The sequence below is a fragment of the Pan troglodytes genome, chromosome 2, assembly GCF_028858775.2.
Source record: "Pan troglodytes isolate AG18354 chromosome 2, NHGRI_mPanTro3-v2.0_pri, whole genome shotgun sequence".
NCBI classification, from domain to species: domain Eukaryota; kingdom Metazoa; phylum Chordata; class Mammalia; order Primates; family Hominidae; genus Pan; species Pan troglodytes.
Window position 1 is genome coordinate 61,639,972 of NC_086015.1, and position 16,112 is coordinate 61,656,083.

General features: G+C 38.7%; 1 protein-coding gene across 22 annotated transcripts in view; it reads right to left on the reverse strand.

Moving 5' to 3' along the window:
- Positions 1–5,343: 5,343 nt before the first annotated feature.
- DENND6A (DENN domain containing 6A) overlaps positions 5,344–16,112 on the reverse strand; it is a 68,387-nt gene continuing 57,618 nt past the window's right edge. For 3 of the 22 annotated variants that reach the window (XR_010155244.1, XR_008547271.2, XR_008547272.2), the window contains 9 exons: positions 14,575–14,640; positions 14,429–14,493; positions 13,130–13,219; positions 10,791–10,844; positions 10,581–10,690; positions 10,287–10,389; positions 8,700–8,774; positions 7,975–8,234; positions 5,344–6,572 (listed from right to left, as the gene is read on the reverse strand). Coding sequence is in view for 7 of the 22 variants with exons in the window: in XM_516553.7 (XP_516553.3) it covers positions 8,103–8,234; positions 8,700–8,774; positions 10,287–10,389; positions 10,581–10,690; positions 10,791–10,844; positions 13,130–13,219; positions 14,429–14,493; positions 14,575–14,640 (695 nt within the window). In the remaining 15 variants the exon portion in view is untranslated. Of the gene's footprint in view, positions 8,235–8,699; positions 8,775–10,286; positions 10,390–10,580; positions 10,691–10,790; positions 10,845–13,129; positions 13,220–14,428; positions 14,494–14,574; positions 14,641–16,112 lie in introns of all 22 variants that reach the window. The other 19 variants (XR_010155247.1, XR_010155243.1, XR_010155248.1 and 16 more) reach the window with 11 other exon arrangements.

Genomic DNA, 16,112 nt, shown 5'->3' on the forward strand with positions numbered 1-16,112 from the left:
GGCAGGAGAATCACTTGAACCTGGGAGATGGAGGTTGCAGTGAGCTGAGATTGTGCCACTGCACTCCAGCTTGGGTGACAGAGCAGGACTCCATCTCAAGAAAACAGAAAGAAAAATTTAATGCTTTTCTTTTAAGATCAGAAACAAAGAGCTGGACAAAGTGGTACATGTCTGTAATCCCAACTACTCAGGAGGCTGAGGCAGGAGGATCATTTGAGCCCAGGAGTTTGAGAGCACCCTCAGCAACATGGCAGCATCCCCTCTCCACAAAAAAAAAGGTTTTAAAAAAGAAAAATTTTTTAAAAATGAGTATGTCTGCTCTTACCAATGCTATTCAACATTGCATTGGGGATTCTAGCCAGTGCAATCAAAGAAAAATAAATAAAGGTCATCCAGATTGGAAAGAAGAAGTAAAACAGTCTTTATCCACAGATGGCATAGTCTTCTATGTAAAAAATCTGATGGAATCTTCAAAAAAAAGGCTACTAGAATAAATGAGTATAGCAAGATTGTAGGATACAAGATCAATATATAAAAACTATATGGACAGTACTACTATTGTGAACTAAATTTTTGAAAAATTGTAAATTTAAATTTTTAAAAAATATCATTTGCAACATCAAAAATATGATATGCTTAGAGATAAATCTGACAGAAGATATGAAAGACATGTTGATAATTACAAAACATTGCTGAGAGAAATTAAAGAAAACATAACATATATGGAAAACAAACATACATATACTTTGTTCATGGTTCAGAAGACTTGAAATTATTCAATTCTCCCTCAAATTTATCTATAAATTCAATGCAATCCCAATCAAAATCCCAGCAGGAATTTGTGTAGAAATTCATAAGCTGATTTTAGAATTTGTATGGAAATGTAAAGTAATTAAGTAAGCAAAACAGCCTTTAAAAAGGACACAAACTGGAGGGCTAACACCACTCAGTTTCAACAATAAAGCTACAGTAATCAAACAATGTGGTATTGGCATAAAGATAGACATATACACTAGTGGCACAGAATAGGAAGTGTAAAAATAAACCCACATATATATATGGACAACTGAATTCTGACAAAGGTACAACAAAGCCAATGCAACTGATTTTTGGAAATAATAATAATAACCTTTCAACAAGTGGTGCTGGGACAATTGGATATTCATATGCAAAGAACAAAAAATCCTTAAATCCATACTTCACATACACATTAAAACTAATTCCAAATAGTTATAAACCTAAATGCAAAACCTAGAACTGTAAAACTGCTAGAAGAGGCTAAGCACATTGGCTAACGCCTGTAATCCCAGCACTTTTGAGAGGCTGAGGCAGGTGGATCACTTGAGGTCAGGAGTTGGAGACCAGCCTGGCCAATATGGTGAAACCCCATCTCTTCTAAAAATACAAAAATTAGCCAGGCGTGGTGGTGCACGCCTGTAATCCCAGCTACTGGGGAGGGTGAGGCAGGAGAATTGCTTGAACCCGGTTGCAGTGAGCTGAGATTGCACCATTGCACTCCAGCCTGGGTGACAGAGCAAGAGTTTGTCTCAAAAATAAAATAAAATAAAAATAATAGAAGAAAACATAGGTCTTTGTGACCTTGGGTAAGAACACAACACTTAAAAGAACAAATTCATAAGTAGAACTAAATCAAAATTAAAAACCGCTTTTCAAAAGACACTTTAAAAAATGAAAAAAAAAAGTCATAAACTAGGGGTGGGGGGATCTTTGCAATGCATGTATCTGAAAAAGAACTAGTATCAAGAACATATGGAGAGCTCTGGCTGGGCTCAGTGGCTCACGCCTGTAATCCCAGCACTTTGGGAGCCCAAGGTGGGTGGATCACTTAAGGTCAAGAGCCCAAGAGCAGCCTGGCCAACATGGCGAAACCCCATCTCTACTAAAAATACAAAAATTAGCCAGGCATGCTGGCGGGTGTCTGTAATCCTAGCTACTCGGGAGGCTGAAGCAGGAGAATCACTTGAACCCGGGAGGTGGAGGTTGCAGTGAGCCAAGATAGTGCCACTGTATTCTAGCCTGGGCAACAGAGTGAGACTCCGTCTCAAAAACCAAACCAAAACCAAAACAAACAAACAAAAAGAACATTATAGAGAACTCTCAAGGCACAACCGTAGGAAGTTACATAATAAGCAAAAGGTTTGAGCACTTTACCAAGAAGATACAGAGAAGGCTAATAAGCACATGAAAAGATGCTCAGCATCAAAGGTCATTAGCAAAATGTAAATTAAAATCTCAATAAAGTACCAATACAAACCTATTAGAAAGGCTGACATTAAAAAGGCTGACCATACAAAATGTTAGTTGGGACATGGAACAGCTGGAACTTTCATACAATACTTATAGAAAACAAAATAGTACAACCACTTTGGAACAGTTTGGCAATCTCTTAAAAAGTTAAACATTCACCCACCATATGACCCAGACATCCCCCTCATACCACTCCTAGGTATTTACCCAAGAAAAAAGGAAATATATATCCATCCAAGGACTAGTACATGAGTGTTCACAGCAGCTTTATCTGTAATAGCCAAAAACTAGAAACAATCCAAATGTCTATCAACAGGTAAGTGGGTAAAAAATGTGTTATACCCATATAACAAAATACTACTTACCAATAAAAAGAAATGACCTGCTGATACAGGCAACAACCTGAATGAATCTCAAAATCATAATGCTGAGTCAAAGAAGTCAGACTCCTTCCCCCCAAAAAACAGAAAGAGTATATACTGTATGATTCCACTTACATAAAACTCTAGAAAATACAAACTATAGTGACGGAAAACATCTATACTGGTTGTTTGGGGGAGACAGGAGTGCAAATGGGCATAAGGAAATTTTGGGGGTGATGAATATGTTCACTATCTTGGCTGTGATGATGGTTTTATGGGTGTATTCAAATGTAAAAACTTATCAAATTATACACTTTAAATATGTTCAGCTTATTGTATGTCTATTGTACCTCAATAAAGCTGTTTTTAAAAAGTATGATTTGTGGCTGGGAAAGGTGGCTCACGTCTGTAATCCCAGCACTTTGGGAGGTGGAGGCGGGAGGACTGCTTGAGTCCAAGGAGTTTCAGACCAGCCTGGGCAACACCCTGAGAACTCATCTCTACAAAACAACAACAAACAAACAAACAAACAAAAAACTGATTTGTTGAGTTCTACCACCAGAGCCTTTGATTATAAAAATATTTACCCATTTCACTAAATGAATGCAATCATTTCAAGTTTCCTACTGAAGTATAAAAATTCATTCACTTAAGGCTGGGCGCGGTGGCTCACATCTGTAATCCCAGCACTTTGGGAGGCTGAAGCGGGTGGATCACCTAAGGTCAGGAGTTTGAGACCAACCTGACCAACATGGTGAAACCCCATCTCGACTAAAAGTACAAAAATTAGCTGGGTGTAGTGGCGCACGCCTGTAATCCCAGCTACTGGGGAGGCTGAGGCAGGAGAATAGCTTGAACCTGGGAGGTGGAGGTTGCAGTGAGCTGAGATGGCGCCATTGCACTCCAGACTGGGTGACAGAGCAAGACTCCCTCTCAAAAAAATAAAATCACTCACTTAATAAGAAGTGTAACTCTGGAATATAAAGTTACTATTTTCCAAAAATATTTCAGTAAATGTAGAAGCAATTTATACCATAATGTATTCAGACTGGCTGACATGGAAAGGGACAGGCAAAAACATGTAGGATCCATGAAGTCCGGCTTTCTAACGGTTAACACAGAAATAGTATAATGATGACAAGAATGGGGAGGCAAAATAAACAGAACAACACAAGTCTAGTGGTGAAGCTAGTAAAATGGAATGAGGCATGATTATCAAACAACAAAATCTTTAAAAATTTTTTAAAAATATTTTTTCTTTTATAGACAGGGTCTCACTCTGCTGCTCAGGCTGAGTGAAGTGGCATGATCACAGCTCACTGCAGCCTCGAACTCCTGGGCATGCACTATCCTCCCACCTTAGCCTCCCAAGTAGCTGGGACCACAGGCATGTACCACCATGTCTTGACTACTTTTTTTTTTTTTTTTTGAGGCAGAGTCTCGCTCTGTCACCCAGGCTGGAGTGCAGTGGGGCGATCTCGGCTCACTGCAAGCTCCGCCTCCCAGGTTCACACCATTCTCCTGCCTCAGCCTCCCCAGTAGCTAGGAATACAGGCGCCCACCACCATGCCTGGCTAATTTTTTGTATTTTTAGTAGAGACAGGGTTTCACTGTGTTAGCCAGGATGGTCTCGATCTCCTGACCTTGTGATCCACCCATCTCGGCCTCCCAAAGTGCTGGGATTACAGGCGTGAGCCCATGCCCGGCCATCTGACTACTTTTAAAAAACTTTTTTTAGAGATGGGGTCTCAGGTGCAGTGGCTCATGCCTGTAATCCCAGGACTCTGGGAAGCCAAGACAGATCACTTGAGGTCAGGAGTTCGAGACCAGCCTGACCAACATGGTGAAACCCCGTCTCTACTAAAAATACAAAAATTAGCCAGGTGTGGTGGCACATACTTGTAATCCCAGCTACTTGAGAGGCCGAGGCAGGAGGACGGCTTCAACCTGGGAGGTGGAGATTGCAGTGAGCAGAGATCACACCACTGCACTCCAACCTGGGTGACAGTGCGAGACTCCGTCTCAAGAAAAAAAAAAGAATAATATAATGTAGTTGCTACTTTTAAAAAAGAAGAGGAAGAAGTAAAAATAATTGGGAGATTTGGGTTTTTAAAAAGGTAGCAAATGAAGGAGAATCTAGCAATAATTGAGATTATTCAACTAAAATAATTATTTTTTTGAGACAGGTCTTGCTCTGTCACCCAGGCTGGAGTGCAGTGGTGTGATTATGGCTCACTGCAGCCTCAATCTCCTAGGCTGAGGCCATCCCCTCACCCACCTGAGCCACCTGAGTAGCTGGGACTGCAGGCATGTGCCACCATGCTCTGCTAATTTTTTGATTTTTTGTAGAGACGGGGTCTCACTTTGTTGCCAAGGCAGATCTTGAACTCCTGAGCTTAAACGATCCTCCTGCCTCAGACTCCTGAAGTGCTGAGATTATAGGTATGAGCCACCACATACGACCAATATTTTTACCAGAATATTTCATAAAATCAATGCACTGCTAGGAAAGATATGAAGTCACTTAACTGATCTGTCTAAACAGAACTGTTCACCTTTTCATAGTGAAGTACACAGGGTTTTCATTTGAAGTCCTTAAAAAAACAAACAACCTGGCAGGAAACAAAAGGAATCTCATAATGACGAGTTTCATTAACTATGCATTTTCTCCAAGCAGTCCAACCCCATTCAGAAATAACACAAAATATCCAAGTGCTTTAAAATCCAAGGCCTTTAATTTAGTTTTTGGTAATGACCATAAATGCCTTCACAAAACCTCTTTTTCACTGTAAATAGAAGGCACTAGGCATTACATAATACCCTTAAAGAAGTGATTCCTCCTGATGCTGGTAGAGATAAAACATTTAATGTCAGGGTTTACATAGTAACAAATTCTTCTTAAAAAAAAAAAAAGACAAATCTAAAAATCACGCACCAAAAATTATCAGTCAGTCTTTCCCAGGTTCCCAATGCAAATTTACATCATTTTTACAAGTACATAGTTTGAAATTAAGAGATAAACTAGGTATGATATGGTTTTCAACATGTGTTAGGTTTCAGTTAAATACAGTAAAAATGAAGACACCATTATCATGCTAATTGGCATCTTTTGCTACTGTTTAGCTGTGCAAAATAGACTTGAAATGATACATCCTGTAGTGGCGTAATTTAAAAGATCCTTGATATGACACCAACAACTTGCAAATTCTGGTCACAAACTGTATATAAATTGTACAATTATTAAAATATACTTTTTGAAAAATAATAAGATGACCATTTATACCTAAATAAGGTTTCCCAGAAAGTTATGAAATACTTTTAGCATATAAAAGTAGTTGCTCCTTTTCTGAAAAGTCAGCTGTTGTTTCATAAAATAACTCATATGATCCAAGGCAAACGATTTCTTTCAAATGCCATATTCTCTCTATGACTTTGAGGTATGCTTCAAGAGACTGTATCCATAAGAACAGGGCACATTTGGGTATTAGACCACAGTTACAAACGCAAGGAGTCTTTCTTGGGTCAGGAATGCCCTTAAGAGTTATATCGACAGAGAACAAAAGATAGCTTCTGAAGCCATATCCTTTACAAATACATACAACTAAATTTGGTTATTTAGAGGATAATTCAAGACACAGCTATTAACCACATGCTGTGTCATGTGTGCCTATTTTAATTAGTGGCTTCTGGCCAGGCGCGGTGGCTCACACCTGTAATCCCAGCACTTTGGGAGGCCGAGGCGGGCGGATCACCTGAGGTCGGGAGTTTGAGACCAGCCTGACCAACATGGAGAAACCCCATCTCTGCTAAAAATACAAAATTAGCCGGGCGTGGTGGCACATACCTGTAATCCCAGCTACTCAGGAGGCTGAGGCAGGAGAATCACTTGCACCCGGGAGGTGGAGGTTGCAGTCAGCCGAGATTGCGCCATTGCACTCCAGCCTGGGCAACAAGAGCAAAACTCCATTCAAAAAAAAAAAAGTGGCTTCTGTAGGATACTCTTATTCAAACACAAACCAAACAACCTTACTCTACCAAATCACATTCTTCTATTTTTGGCAAGGTAGTATTGTTTAAACAAAACAGAAACAAAAACAACAACAACAAAAGCTAACCATGACAGTGACTCAGGCGAAAGTTCCCATGTCAAACAACAGTAGGAAAAGTGTTCTAAGAAATATTAATGTTGGGAAAAATAAAACGCTACCAAACAAATAATGCCAGAAATCAATCTTATCATCACTCAAATAAGTATCACATAAAAAACTCATGAATGCCTTTGAAATAAGAATAGTTCAGTTTAAAAAAATAGCTGATTATGAGATTTATAATTAAAATGTCTTTGAAAAGCAGCCAAGTTCATTAGTTTAAACATTTAATAATATTTAAATTAGTATTTATTTAATTTTTTATTTTTGTTGAGACGGAGTCTCACTGTGTCACCCAAGCTGGAGTCCAGGGGTGTAATCTCAGCTCACTGCAACCTCCGCCTCCCAGGTTCAAGTGATTCTCACATCTCAGCCTCCCAAGTAGCTGGGATTACAGGCGCGTGCCACCATGCCTGGCTAATTTTTGTATTTTTAGTAGAGACGGGGTTTCACTATGTTGGCCAGGCTGGTCTTGGACTCTCGACCTTAAGTGACCTGTCCGCCTTGGCCTCCCAAAGTGCTAGGATTACAGGCGTGAGCCACTGCACCCGGACTAATGTTTAAATTAGTAAAGGGTAAGAGAAAATAAACTCTTCCATAATTAATACTAGATGCCTTCTTGTCTTTGGAGAAACTGGTAAGATTAAATTTTGAAAATGGAAGGGAAAATAATGAAAATCTATATGACAACTGAAAAAAACCCATCATGTCTATTAATAAACACAATGGGTAGCAAGAAACATATTTTTTAAACAGTGATCACTCAACAGAATACCTTATAAAATTACGTATCATAATGAAGCTAAGGAAAAGCTTCAAGACTAGCAGCTGAACTGTGAAACATGTAGGACAACAGAAGGCACTACATAAGCATCAATTCCTTCTAATCATAGGACAGTTCAGTCTTTCTGTTCTTAAGAAGATAGCCAGTGTGAATGTTATTTTTATATCCCCCTGAGTTTTAACATGATTGGGCAAAGCAGCACCAATTTAAAAAAATATCTGCAATGCCAGCACTGCAGTATGAAATCACTAATACTGATGGCCCACAAGTCTCTCATAAGAGCACTTTAGAACATGATTAAAAATATAGAAATGCCTTTCGGTGTTTCAGAATTAAAGTGGAACCACCACAGATATCCACTTTAAAAAGTAATGCACTAAAAAGGTCTGTTTATACAATACAGTCTTTCTACCCTGTAACTAGCGTTCATGGCAATTTTCCACTCCGCTGCCACTGAGAGATCTCCTTTGTGCGTCTGGTTGAAATGTCAGTATGCTTCATGATGCATAATCCTTTTTGGCTGGAAAATCTTGGCAAATATCATGTCATGCCCGTTTTGAGCAGTATGCCTTGCAAGTCCTCTGGCAATGCTAAGATAATGGCATCTATGTGTGTCCGTAACTTTTCCATAGTGTCAGGTTTCACAGGTAAGTGCTCTCGATCAGCCTGCAACTACATAAGGAACATTTCACAACATTTAAATTATCCTCAGAATCTGTATTAATACATTACATTCTCTAAATAAACCATTTTAAAGGTCTAACAATTAGATACTTTCAGTCTTAGACCAGAAATTACAGAAACTAAAAAAGCAAGGAGCATTCTATTTAAACAATTCGTTATTGAGCTCAATAAAAGGCTTCTATGTAAATTCATAATAATACCTAGAAATATAAGTGACAATGTTTTTATAGAGCTTATTAGATTCTATATACATAACATTAGAATAATATGGCATCATTATGGTCTGTTTCAGTGACCAAGTATTTTCAGCAATATCTACCATCAATTGACCAATTTCAAGCCCTCTCATTTAAAAAGTTACTTCTGCGAACTATCATGGGTTGTCAGCTCACATGAGAGGACAATGTCTTTAGAGAAAAGTCAATTTAATCTTTGGCTGTTTTGGCTACATACCAGCTTATTTTTCAGCTTCAAGACAAGGTCTACTGTTTCTACTTCTGTGTGTTTCTGGATCCAGAGAAGTAAGTCCTAGAATAAATAAAATCCCAAATCAGTAAGTTCTCAAAATAATATTCAAACCTCTCTATTTCAATAGGTAAGGCTACTGTGAAGGAAAGACAAGAAGGAAAAGGAGAACAAAGTATTTAACCCAGATATAGCATTATAGTGCAAGAATAATTCTCATAATATTCTAATAACTGTTAGATAATTTTCTGCATTAGCCAGAATAATTGTCTCATATTTGGAAGTAAAACAAAATGTACTGAGGTGGCTTTTTTAGATCAAGCAAGAAAAACAAAATTGCAGCTCAAACTGTAACAGTAACCCCCACTTCCACTAAGTAGTGACTAATTTATAAGGAACATTAGTTAACAAATCAAGAGAACTGAACATGAATTTACTACTGGATGTAAACTTTGTGTTTTCAGATATGCTCTTCCTGGGCTTATGTTGCAGGTGCATTCATCATATTCCTTTTCTCAAAGCCACAGTGACTGGGAGTTTATGAGTAGAAAGTTAACACTGAGGTTAGCACACCTCACATTTAAAGCTAAATATAAATGAAAGTGAGACTATTCCTTTTATTTTCACAAGTAGTTTAATTTAAAATAGGCTGGTAATACAGAACATAAAAAAAAAAATCAGTCCGCCTTTTTTTTTTTTTTTTTTTTTTTTGAGACGGAGTCTCGCTTTGTTGCCCAGGCTGGAGCACAGTGGCACGATCTCAGCTCACTGCAAGCTCCGCCTCCCAGGTTCACGCCATTCTCCTGCCTCAGCCTCCCGAGTAGCTGGGACTACAGGCGCCCGCCACCACGCCCGGCTAATTTTTTTTTTTTTTTTTTTTGTATTTTCAGTAGAGATGGGGTTTCACCGTGTTAGCCAGGATGGTCTCCATCTCCTGACCTCGTGATCCGCCCGCCTCAGCCTCCCAAAGTGCTGGGATTACAGGCGTGAGCCACTGCGCCTGGCCAGTCCACATTTCTAAAAGTGTTAATACTAACTAAAAAAGGTAAATACGTCATACAGAAAAAGATGTGGAGTTAGGCTTCTTGGATTAGAATCCTTACTCTACCCAGTAATGTGCTGTAAATATTTAACAAGTGGTTCTCCAAAAGAGGTCTCTGGTTTGTAGCATTTGCCAATTTCTGTGGTGTAGTACTCCCACTGTAGGCTATTTCAAGCTGCCAACCTGAGGTCACTGAATACAGAGCTGAGAAGAGATGTGCACAGTTGGCTCTTGTGAGCCAATGCAAGTGGACTCCAGCACACTGTTGGCTCCACTACTTAGCAGGGATGTGATCTGAGGCAAGTCATTTAACTTCTAAGCCAAAAGTTTCCCATGATGCAGTTCATAACACACCTACCTCAAAGAATCATTGTAAAGATTAAAAGAGATTATCTATATAAAGCCCCTATAATGTCCTTGGCACATAGCACATGATCTAGAAAAGTTAGTCATCATTACTATTTATAAAGAGTGGATAATTATCTTTACTTTCAACAGTTGTTAATCATTACACAAACACACAGTTTTCGAACCTCTTCACAAAGAGCTTCTAGATGGAGTGCCTCCAATTTTTGGGTCATTTCCTTCCTCCGGGTCTTAAACCAGCCATCAAAATTTGGAGACTTTAGGAAATGCCTATAAAAATACATTTTAAAAAAGTGAAGTTTGATTATAACTTATTTCCTTTCCTCAATACCTTTCCTAGTCAGAGAACCATGTCAAACTTTAGTAGAATTTTTTAAAAAGAATAAGCTTAAGTTTAGCTTTTTGTTTTGTTTTTAAATAAAGCACGACACATGGGTGTAAAACAGGGAAAAAAGACTAACCGGTAAAGTCCAATCCAATCGCCTTTTATTCTAGAGGTTAGCTGAGGTCCTGTTTTCTCAAGTGTTTTCATAAATTCTTCTGGAAGAAACTGTCTTAATTGAGGTGGACTCTAGAAAACAGGACATATAATATTTAGAAATTAGGAGTGGATATGTTCACAGAAGTTAATTACAGTTAGAGGACCCAAATAGATTTGAATATATTCATACCTTCCATGGGGAAATACTTTTCTGCAAAGGCATCAGGCTTGCCACATATCTTTCCTAAAACCAAGAAAAAAGTTAATAAAAGGACTGTCTTCAAAAATATTTAAACAGACCTACTTAAAAGGAATGGGTCTTTTAAGTTTTTAATCATATGCCCTTTCAATGGACAGCAACAACTCCATCACTCCCCACAAGAGATATAGCTAAATTTAGACTGACTTGGGAAGTCAGATTTCAAATAAAAATTCAACTAAATCTTGGATAAACCAAGGGACTACATTTTTTCTTTTTTGAGACAGAGTCTTGTTCTGTTGCGCAGGCTGGAGTGCAACGGCATGATCTCGGCTCACTACAACCTCTGCCCCCTGGGTTCAAGCGATTCCCCCGCCTCAGTCTCCCAAGCAGCTGGGATTACAGGCGTGCACCACCACGCCTGGCTAATTTTGTATTTTTAGTAGAGATGGGGTTTTACCATGTTGGTCAGGCTGGTCTCGAACTCCTGACCTCATGATCCGCCCGCCTCAGCCTCCCAAAGTGCTGGGGTTACAGGTGTGAGCCACTGTGCCCAGCCCTTTTTTTTTTTTTTTGAGATGCAGTCTCACTCTGTTGCCCAGTGGCACATGGCAGTGGAGTGCAGTGGCGCTATCTCAGCTCACTGCAAACTCCGCCTCCAGGGTTCAAGCAATTATCTGCCTCAGCCTCCCGAGTAGCTGGAATTTCAGGAACCCACCACCACGTCTGGCTAATTTTTATATTTTTAGTTGAGACGGGGTTTCACCATCTTGGCCAGGCTGGTCTTGAACCCCTGACCTCATGATCCACCTGCCTCGGCCTCCCAAAGTGCTGGGATTACAGGCGTGAACTACCGCGCCCGGCAACGCGGTCCATTTTTTAACGATAATAGTTAACCTTACTGAGTAACTATAGGCCAGATAATGCACTCAACATTTTACATGCATGATCTCTTGTAATCCTTGGAATGATCCTATGTGGTAGGTATTATTAGGAAACTGAGGCTTCTTCAAAAGGCTAAATAACCTGACCAAGGTAATACAATTTAGACTTGAAATGAGGTCTACTTGACTTTGGTCTCTGCTCTCTTTTTTTTTTTTTTGAGACGGAGTCTCACTCTTTCGCCCAGGCTGAGTGCAGTGGTGCGATCTCAGCTCACTGCAACCTCCGCCTCCCGGGTTCAAGTGATTCTCCTGCCTCAGCCTCTAGAGCAGCTGGGACTACAGGTGCGTGCCACCATGCCTGGCCAACTTTTTGTATTTTTAGTAGAGACGAGACGGGGTTTCACCGTGTTAGCCAGGATGGTCTCAATCTCCTGACCTTGTGATCTGCCCGCCTCGGTCTCCGAAAGTGCTGGGATTACAGACGTGAGCCACCATGCCCAGTCCATGCTCTTTTTTTTTTTAAGAGAGTCTTGCTGTTGCCCAGGATGGAGTGCAGTCGTGCAATCACAGCCTACTGTAGTCTCAAAGTCCTGGCCTTAAGCAATCCTCTTACCTTCGCCTCCCAAAGTGGCAGGCCTGAGCCACTGTGCCCAGCCTAGTCCATGCTCCTAAGCACTACAGTAAAGTTTATTTATTCAAACAAATAGATTTAATGGAATAAATAACTTGACACCCATAGACCAAGAAATAATATTTCTTTCTAAAATATAGCAGCAAAGATCTCCAGGATGCCCTATATAATATTCATAGATATATTACTTTATATTAATAACTGCAAAAAGTTTCTCTATGATGCAGTTTCCAGAGCAGGGCCACATCATGGTACTCCCTATACTTTAATATGACATCCTTCTGAATTTCTTAGAATAACCACATTGTCTAGTCATTTATTCCATAAATATTTGAGTGCTACCATATGCCAGTCTGACGAATTAATAACAAGCAAGACAGATATAGTCCCTGTTATCATAGAGCTACAGCCTCATAGACATTATATCAAATTGTATTCAAGATAAGTATCAGAGAAGGAAGCTCTAATATAATCTTCTTTTAAGGTGAAAAATGTAGTAACTACATAACATTTCATATAAAGTATATCATTTAAGATTCACAACAATCTTGAAAAGGTACTTAGGAAAGTGGAATCAGTCACATTTCACAGGTGAGAAAATTGAGGGTCAGAGAGAGGGAGTGACTTACCAAAGTTGAACAGTTAACACTAGAACAAATAATCCAGGTCTCTTGCAAAGGGGTTTATTTTTAATCACTAAATATACCAGGCTGGCAAAACACACAACTTAAGATATGGTTTTGGAGGGCGGGAAAAACATTTATATACCCTTCACCAAATCATTAAATTATGCAAAAATGTATTTATTAACTTACTAACGGAATGATGAAACTTTGTGTCAGTTCCAAAAAATAGCGTCGAAGAATAACACTTTGAGCCTCAGAAGGACGTTTCTGTTGTACACCCTTAAAAGAGGAAATAATGAGAATCTGTATTCTAGTGTTGGAATATAAAACAATGGATAACTATCAGATTCAATTGCTATGTAAATATACATTTATACTTGATATTTAAAAAACTAGAACTTCACCTTGAAGTAATTTAATGTGAAGTTCATTGTGCAATATCCTGTGAAAATAATCTTTACCGGAGCAAAACATAAGAGTTCTTAGCTTAGGGAATACTGTTCATCCCATACTGTGAAAATGTGAGTTCACGGCTGGGCACCGTAGCTCACGTCTGTAATCCCAACACTTTGGGAAGGTGAGGTGGGTGGATTACCTGAGGTCAGGGGCTCAGGACCAGCCTGGCCATCATGGTGAAACCCCGTCTCTACTAAAAAATACAAAAATTAGCTGGGTGTGGTGGCGGGCACCTGTAATCCCAGCTACTTGGAAGGCTGAGACAGAAGAATTGCTTGAACCCGGGGAGGTGGAGGCTGCAGTGAGCTGAGATCGTGCTATTGCACTCCAGCCTGGGCAACAAGAGCGAAACTCCATCTCAAAAAAAAAAAAAAAAAAGTGAGTTCACAATAAAGACAATCTTTATTTTATATTTGCTATACTATACTATTTACATTTTAAAAAAATGATAACAGTCCCCTACTGTTAGATGCTATCATGGTAGAATCTATGGCTTTTTCACTATAATTTCCAAGTTTCTTGAAAGACTGACACTCATGTGTAGCTACAGCCCCAAATTCATGCCCATACTGTTGCTAACTTAGTCTCCTGATTTTCATAAAACTTTGAATCAAAAAAGAGACCCCAGCAGGGCACGGTGGCTGACGCCTGTAATCCCAGGACTTTGGGAGACAGAGGTGGGCGTATCACTTAAGGCCAGGAGTTCGAGACCAGCCTGGCCAACATGGTGAAACCCCGTCTCTACTAAAAACACAGAAATTAGCCAGGCATGATGGTGCACACCTGCAATTCCAGCTGCTCAGGAGGCTGAGGCATGAGAATCACTTGAACCCGGGAGGTGGAGGTTGCAGTGAGCTGAGATCACATCACTGCACTCCAGCCTGGGTGACAGAGTGAGACTCTGTCTCCCAAAAAAAAAAAAAAAAGGAGAGATCCTATTTCACATTAGTATACATAAAGGACATATTGCGTAACTGGATATTACATACCTGAACAAGGAAATTTAAATTAATAATATGAGCAACTAATTACCTTCTGTAATTGTTTTATGATCTCTTCATCTCTATTTAAATATGGCTTATATGAAGTATAAACTCCTAAGAGCAAAGAAAAGAAGGTAAACAAAAAAACCCAAGTACCATATAAATATATATTTAAAAATCAATAAAAGTCAATACCAGGTTTGGAATCCAGAGTCTTTAGATTCTTCAGTTTTTTCACTTTAACCTGCTTAGGAATTTCACCTGAAGGAAGCAGCATAAAGATTTTTATAATTATTCTAATCATACATATTACAAAATTGGAACTTTATAAGATTTATAATCTGTTTATTACTTAAGTATGTTATAATGAAAGCATTCTTAACATCTATTAATATGTTAAGGGTTCATTCTTGGTATTTTAAAACTGGATAACAAGAATACTGGATTACTACAACAGTACAGAAATAATTCATGTAAATTATATAAAATGGATATTTGATCTTTCATTAATATCTATCATTACTTAAATTTTTCCCTTTTTGTCACTCAACCTGTAATTTAAAATCTATATGCCAAATACATAAAACTGAAAATTTAGATGCTGAATAGGAATAAAATACCCTTTAAGTATAAATGGAATAGAGAGCAATTCTTAAATGACTATGCAGATGTAGTCTTCAAGGGTTTGTGGGGTTTTTTGTTTTGTTTTGTTTTTGATGGCTCCTCAAATTCAGCTTTTCCATTATAGAAACTTACACTGCCAGCAAGTGGTGATGGTGTGTGCAGCAACCACAGGTCTGAGCCACAGATGGACAGGACTCCTGAGCAGGCTGCTATGTTGAATAGCTTGTGTAGTATATGCAGGCCCTGGTCTTAGGGTCAAAGAAAGCTAACACCTAAACAACCCTTATAACAGGCAGAAAAATGCCTCAAGATACACTTAAAAGTGTCATGAACAAACCTAATTTCAAAGATTTTCTCCACCCTCCCTCTTCTCTGCATAAGGGTTAAAAGAACCTAAGAACTGAAAGACAATCTAGAGATTATATTATTATAGAGATTATAATATAATTGAAGCCTCTAAATTCACAAAATGCCTTTGTTTAAATAGTTACATAGATCAAACTGCTAATTGTGGTATATCTGGGGGTGAGATTTTAAGAACAAGGAACATTTTCCTTTGCAATCTTATATTGCTAAAAAATTTTAAGAGTATGTATTATGATAAAACAGCTATTTCTATAAACTTTTTACTTTGAAGTACAGTTGAACATTGAACAGCATGGGTTTAAACTGTGCATATTCACTTATACATGATTTTTTTTCCTGCCTCTGCCACCCGAGTTAGCAAGACCATTCACTCCTCTTCCTCTTCAACCTACTCAGTGTGAAGGCTATGAGGATGAAGACTTTTATGATGATCCACTTCCACTTAATGAACAGTCAATATATATTTTATCTTCCTCATTATTTTCTTAGTAACATTTTATTTCCCCTAGCTTACTTTATTATAAGGATACAGTATATAATATATAAAACATACAAAATGTGTGTTAATTGACTGTTTATGTTATTGCTAAGGCTCTGATCAACAGTAGGCTGTTAGAACTTAAGTTTTGGAGGAGTTAAAGGTATACACAGATTTTCTACTACACAGGAAGTTGGCATTCCTAATCCCTGTATTGTTCAAGGGTTAATTGTAATTTCAATTTTGCAGAGAAGCTGCCAAGTAA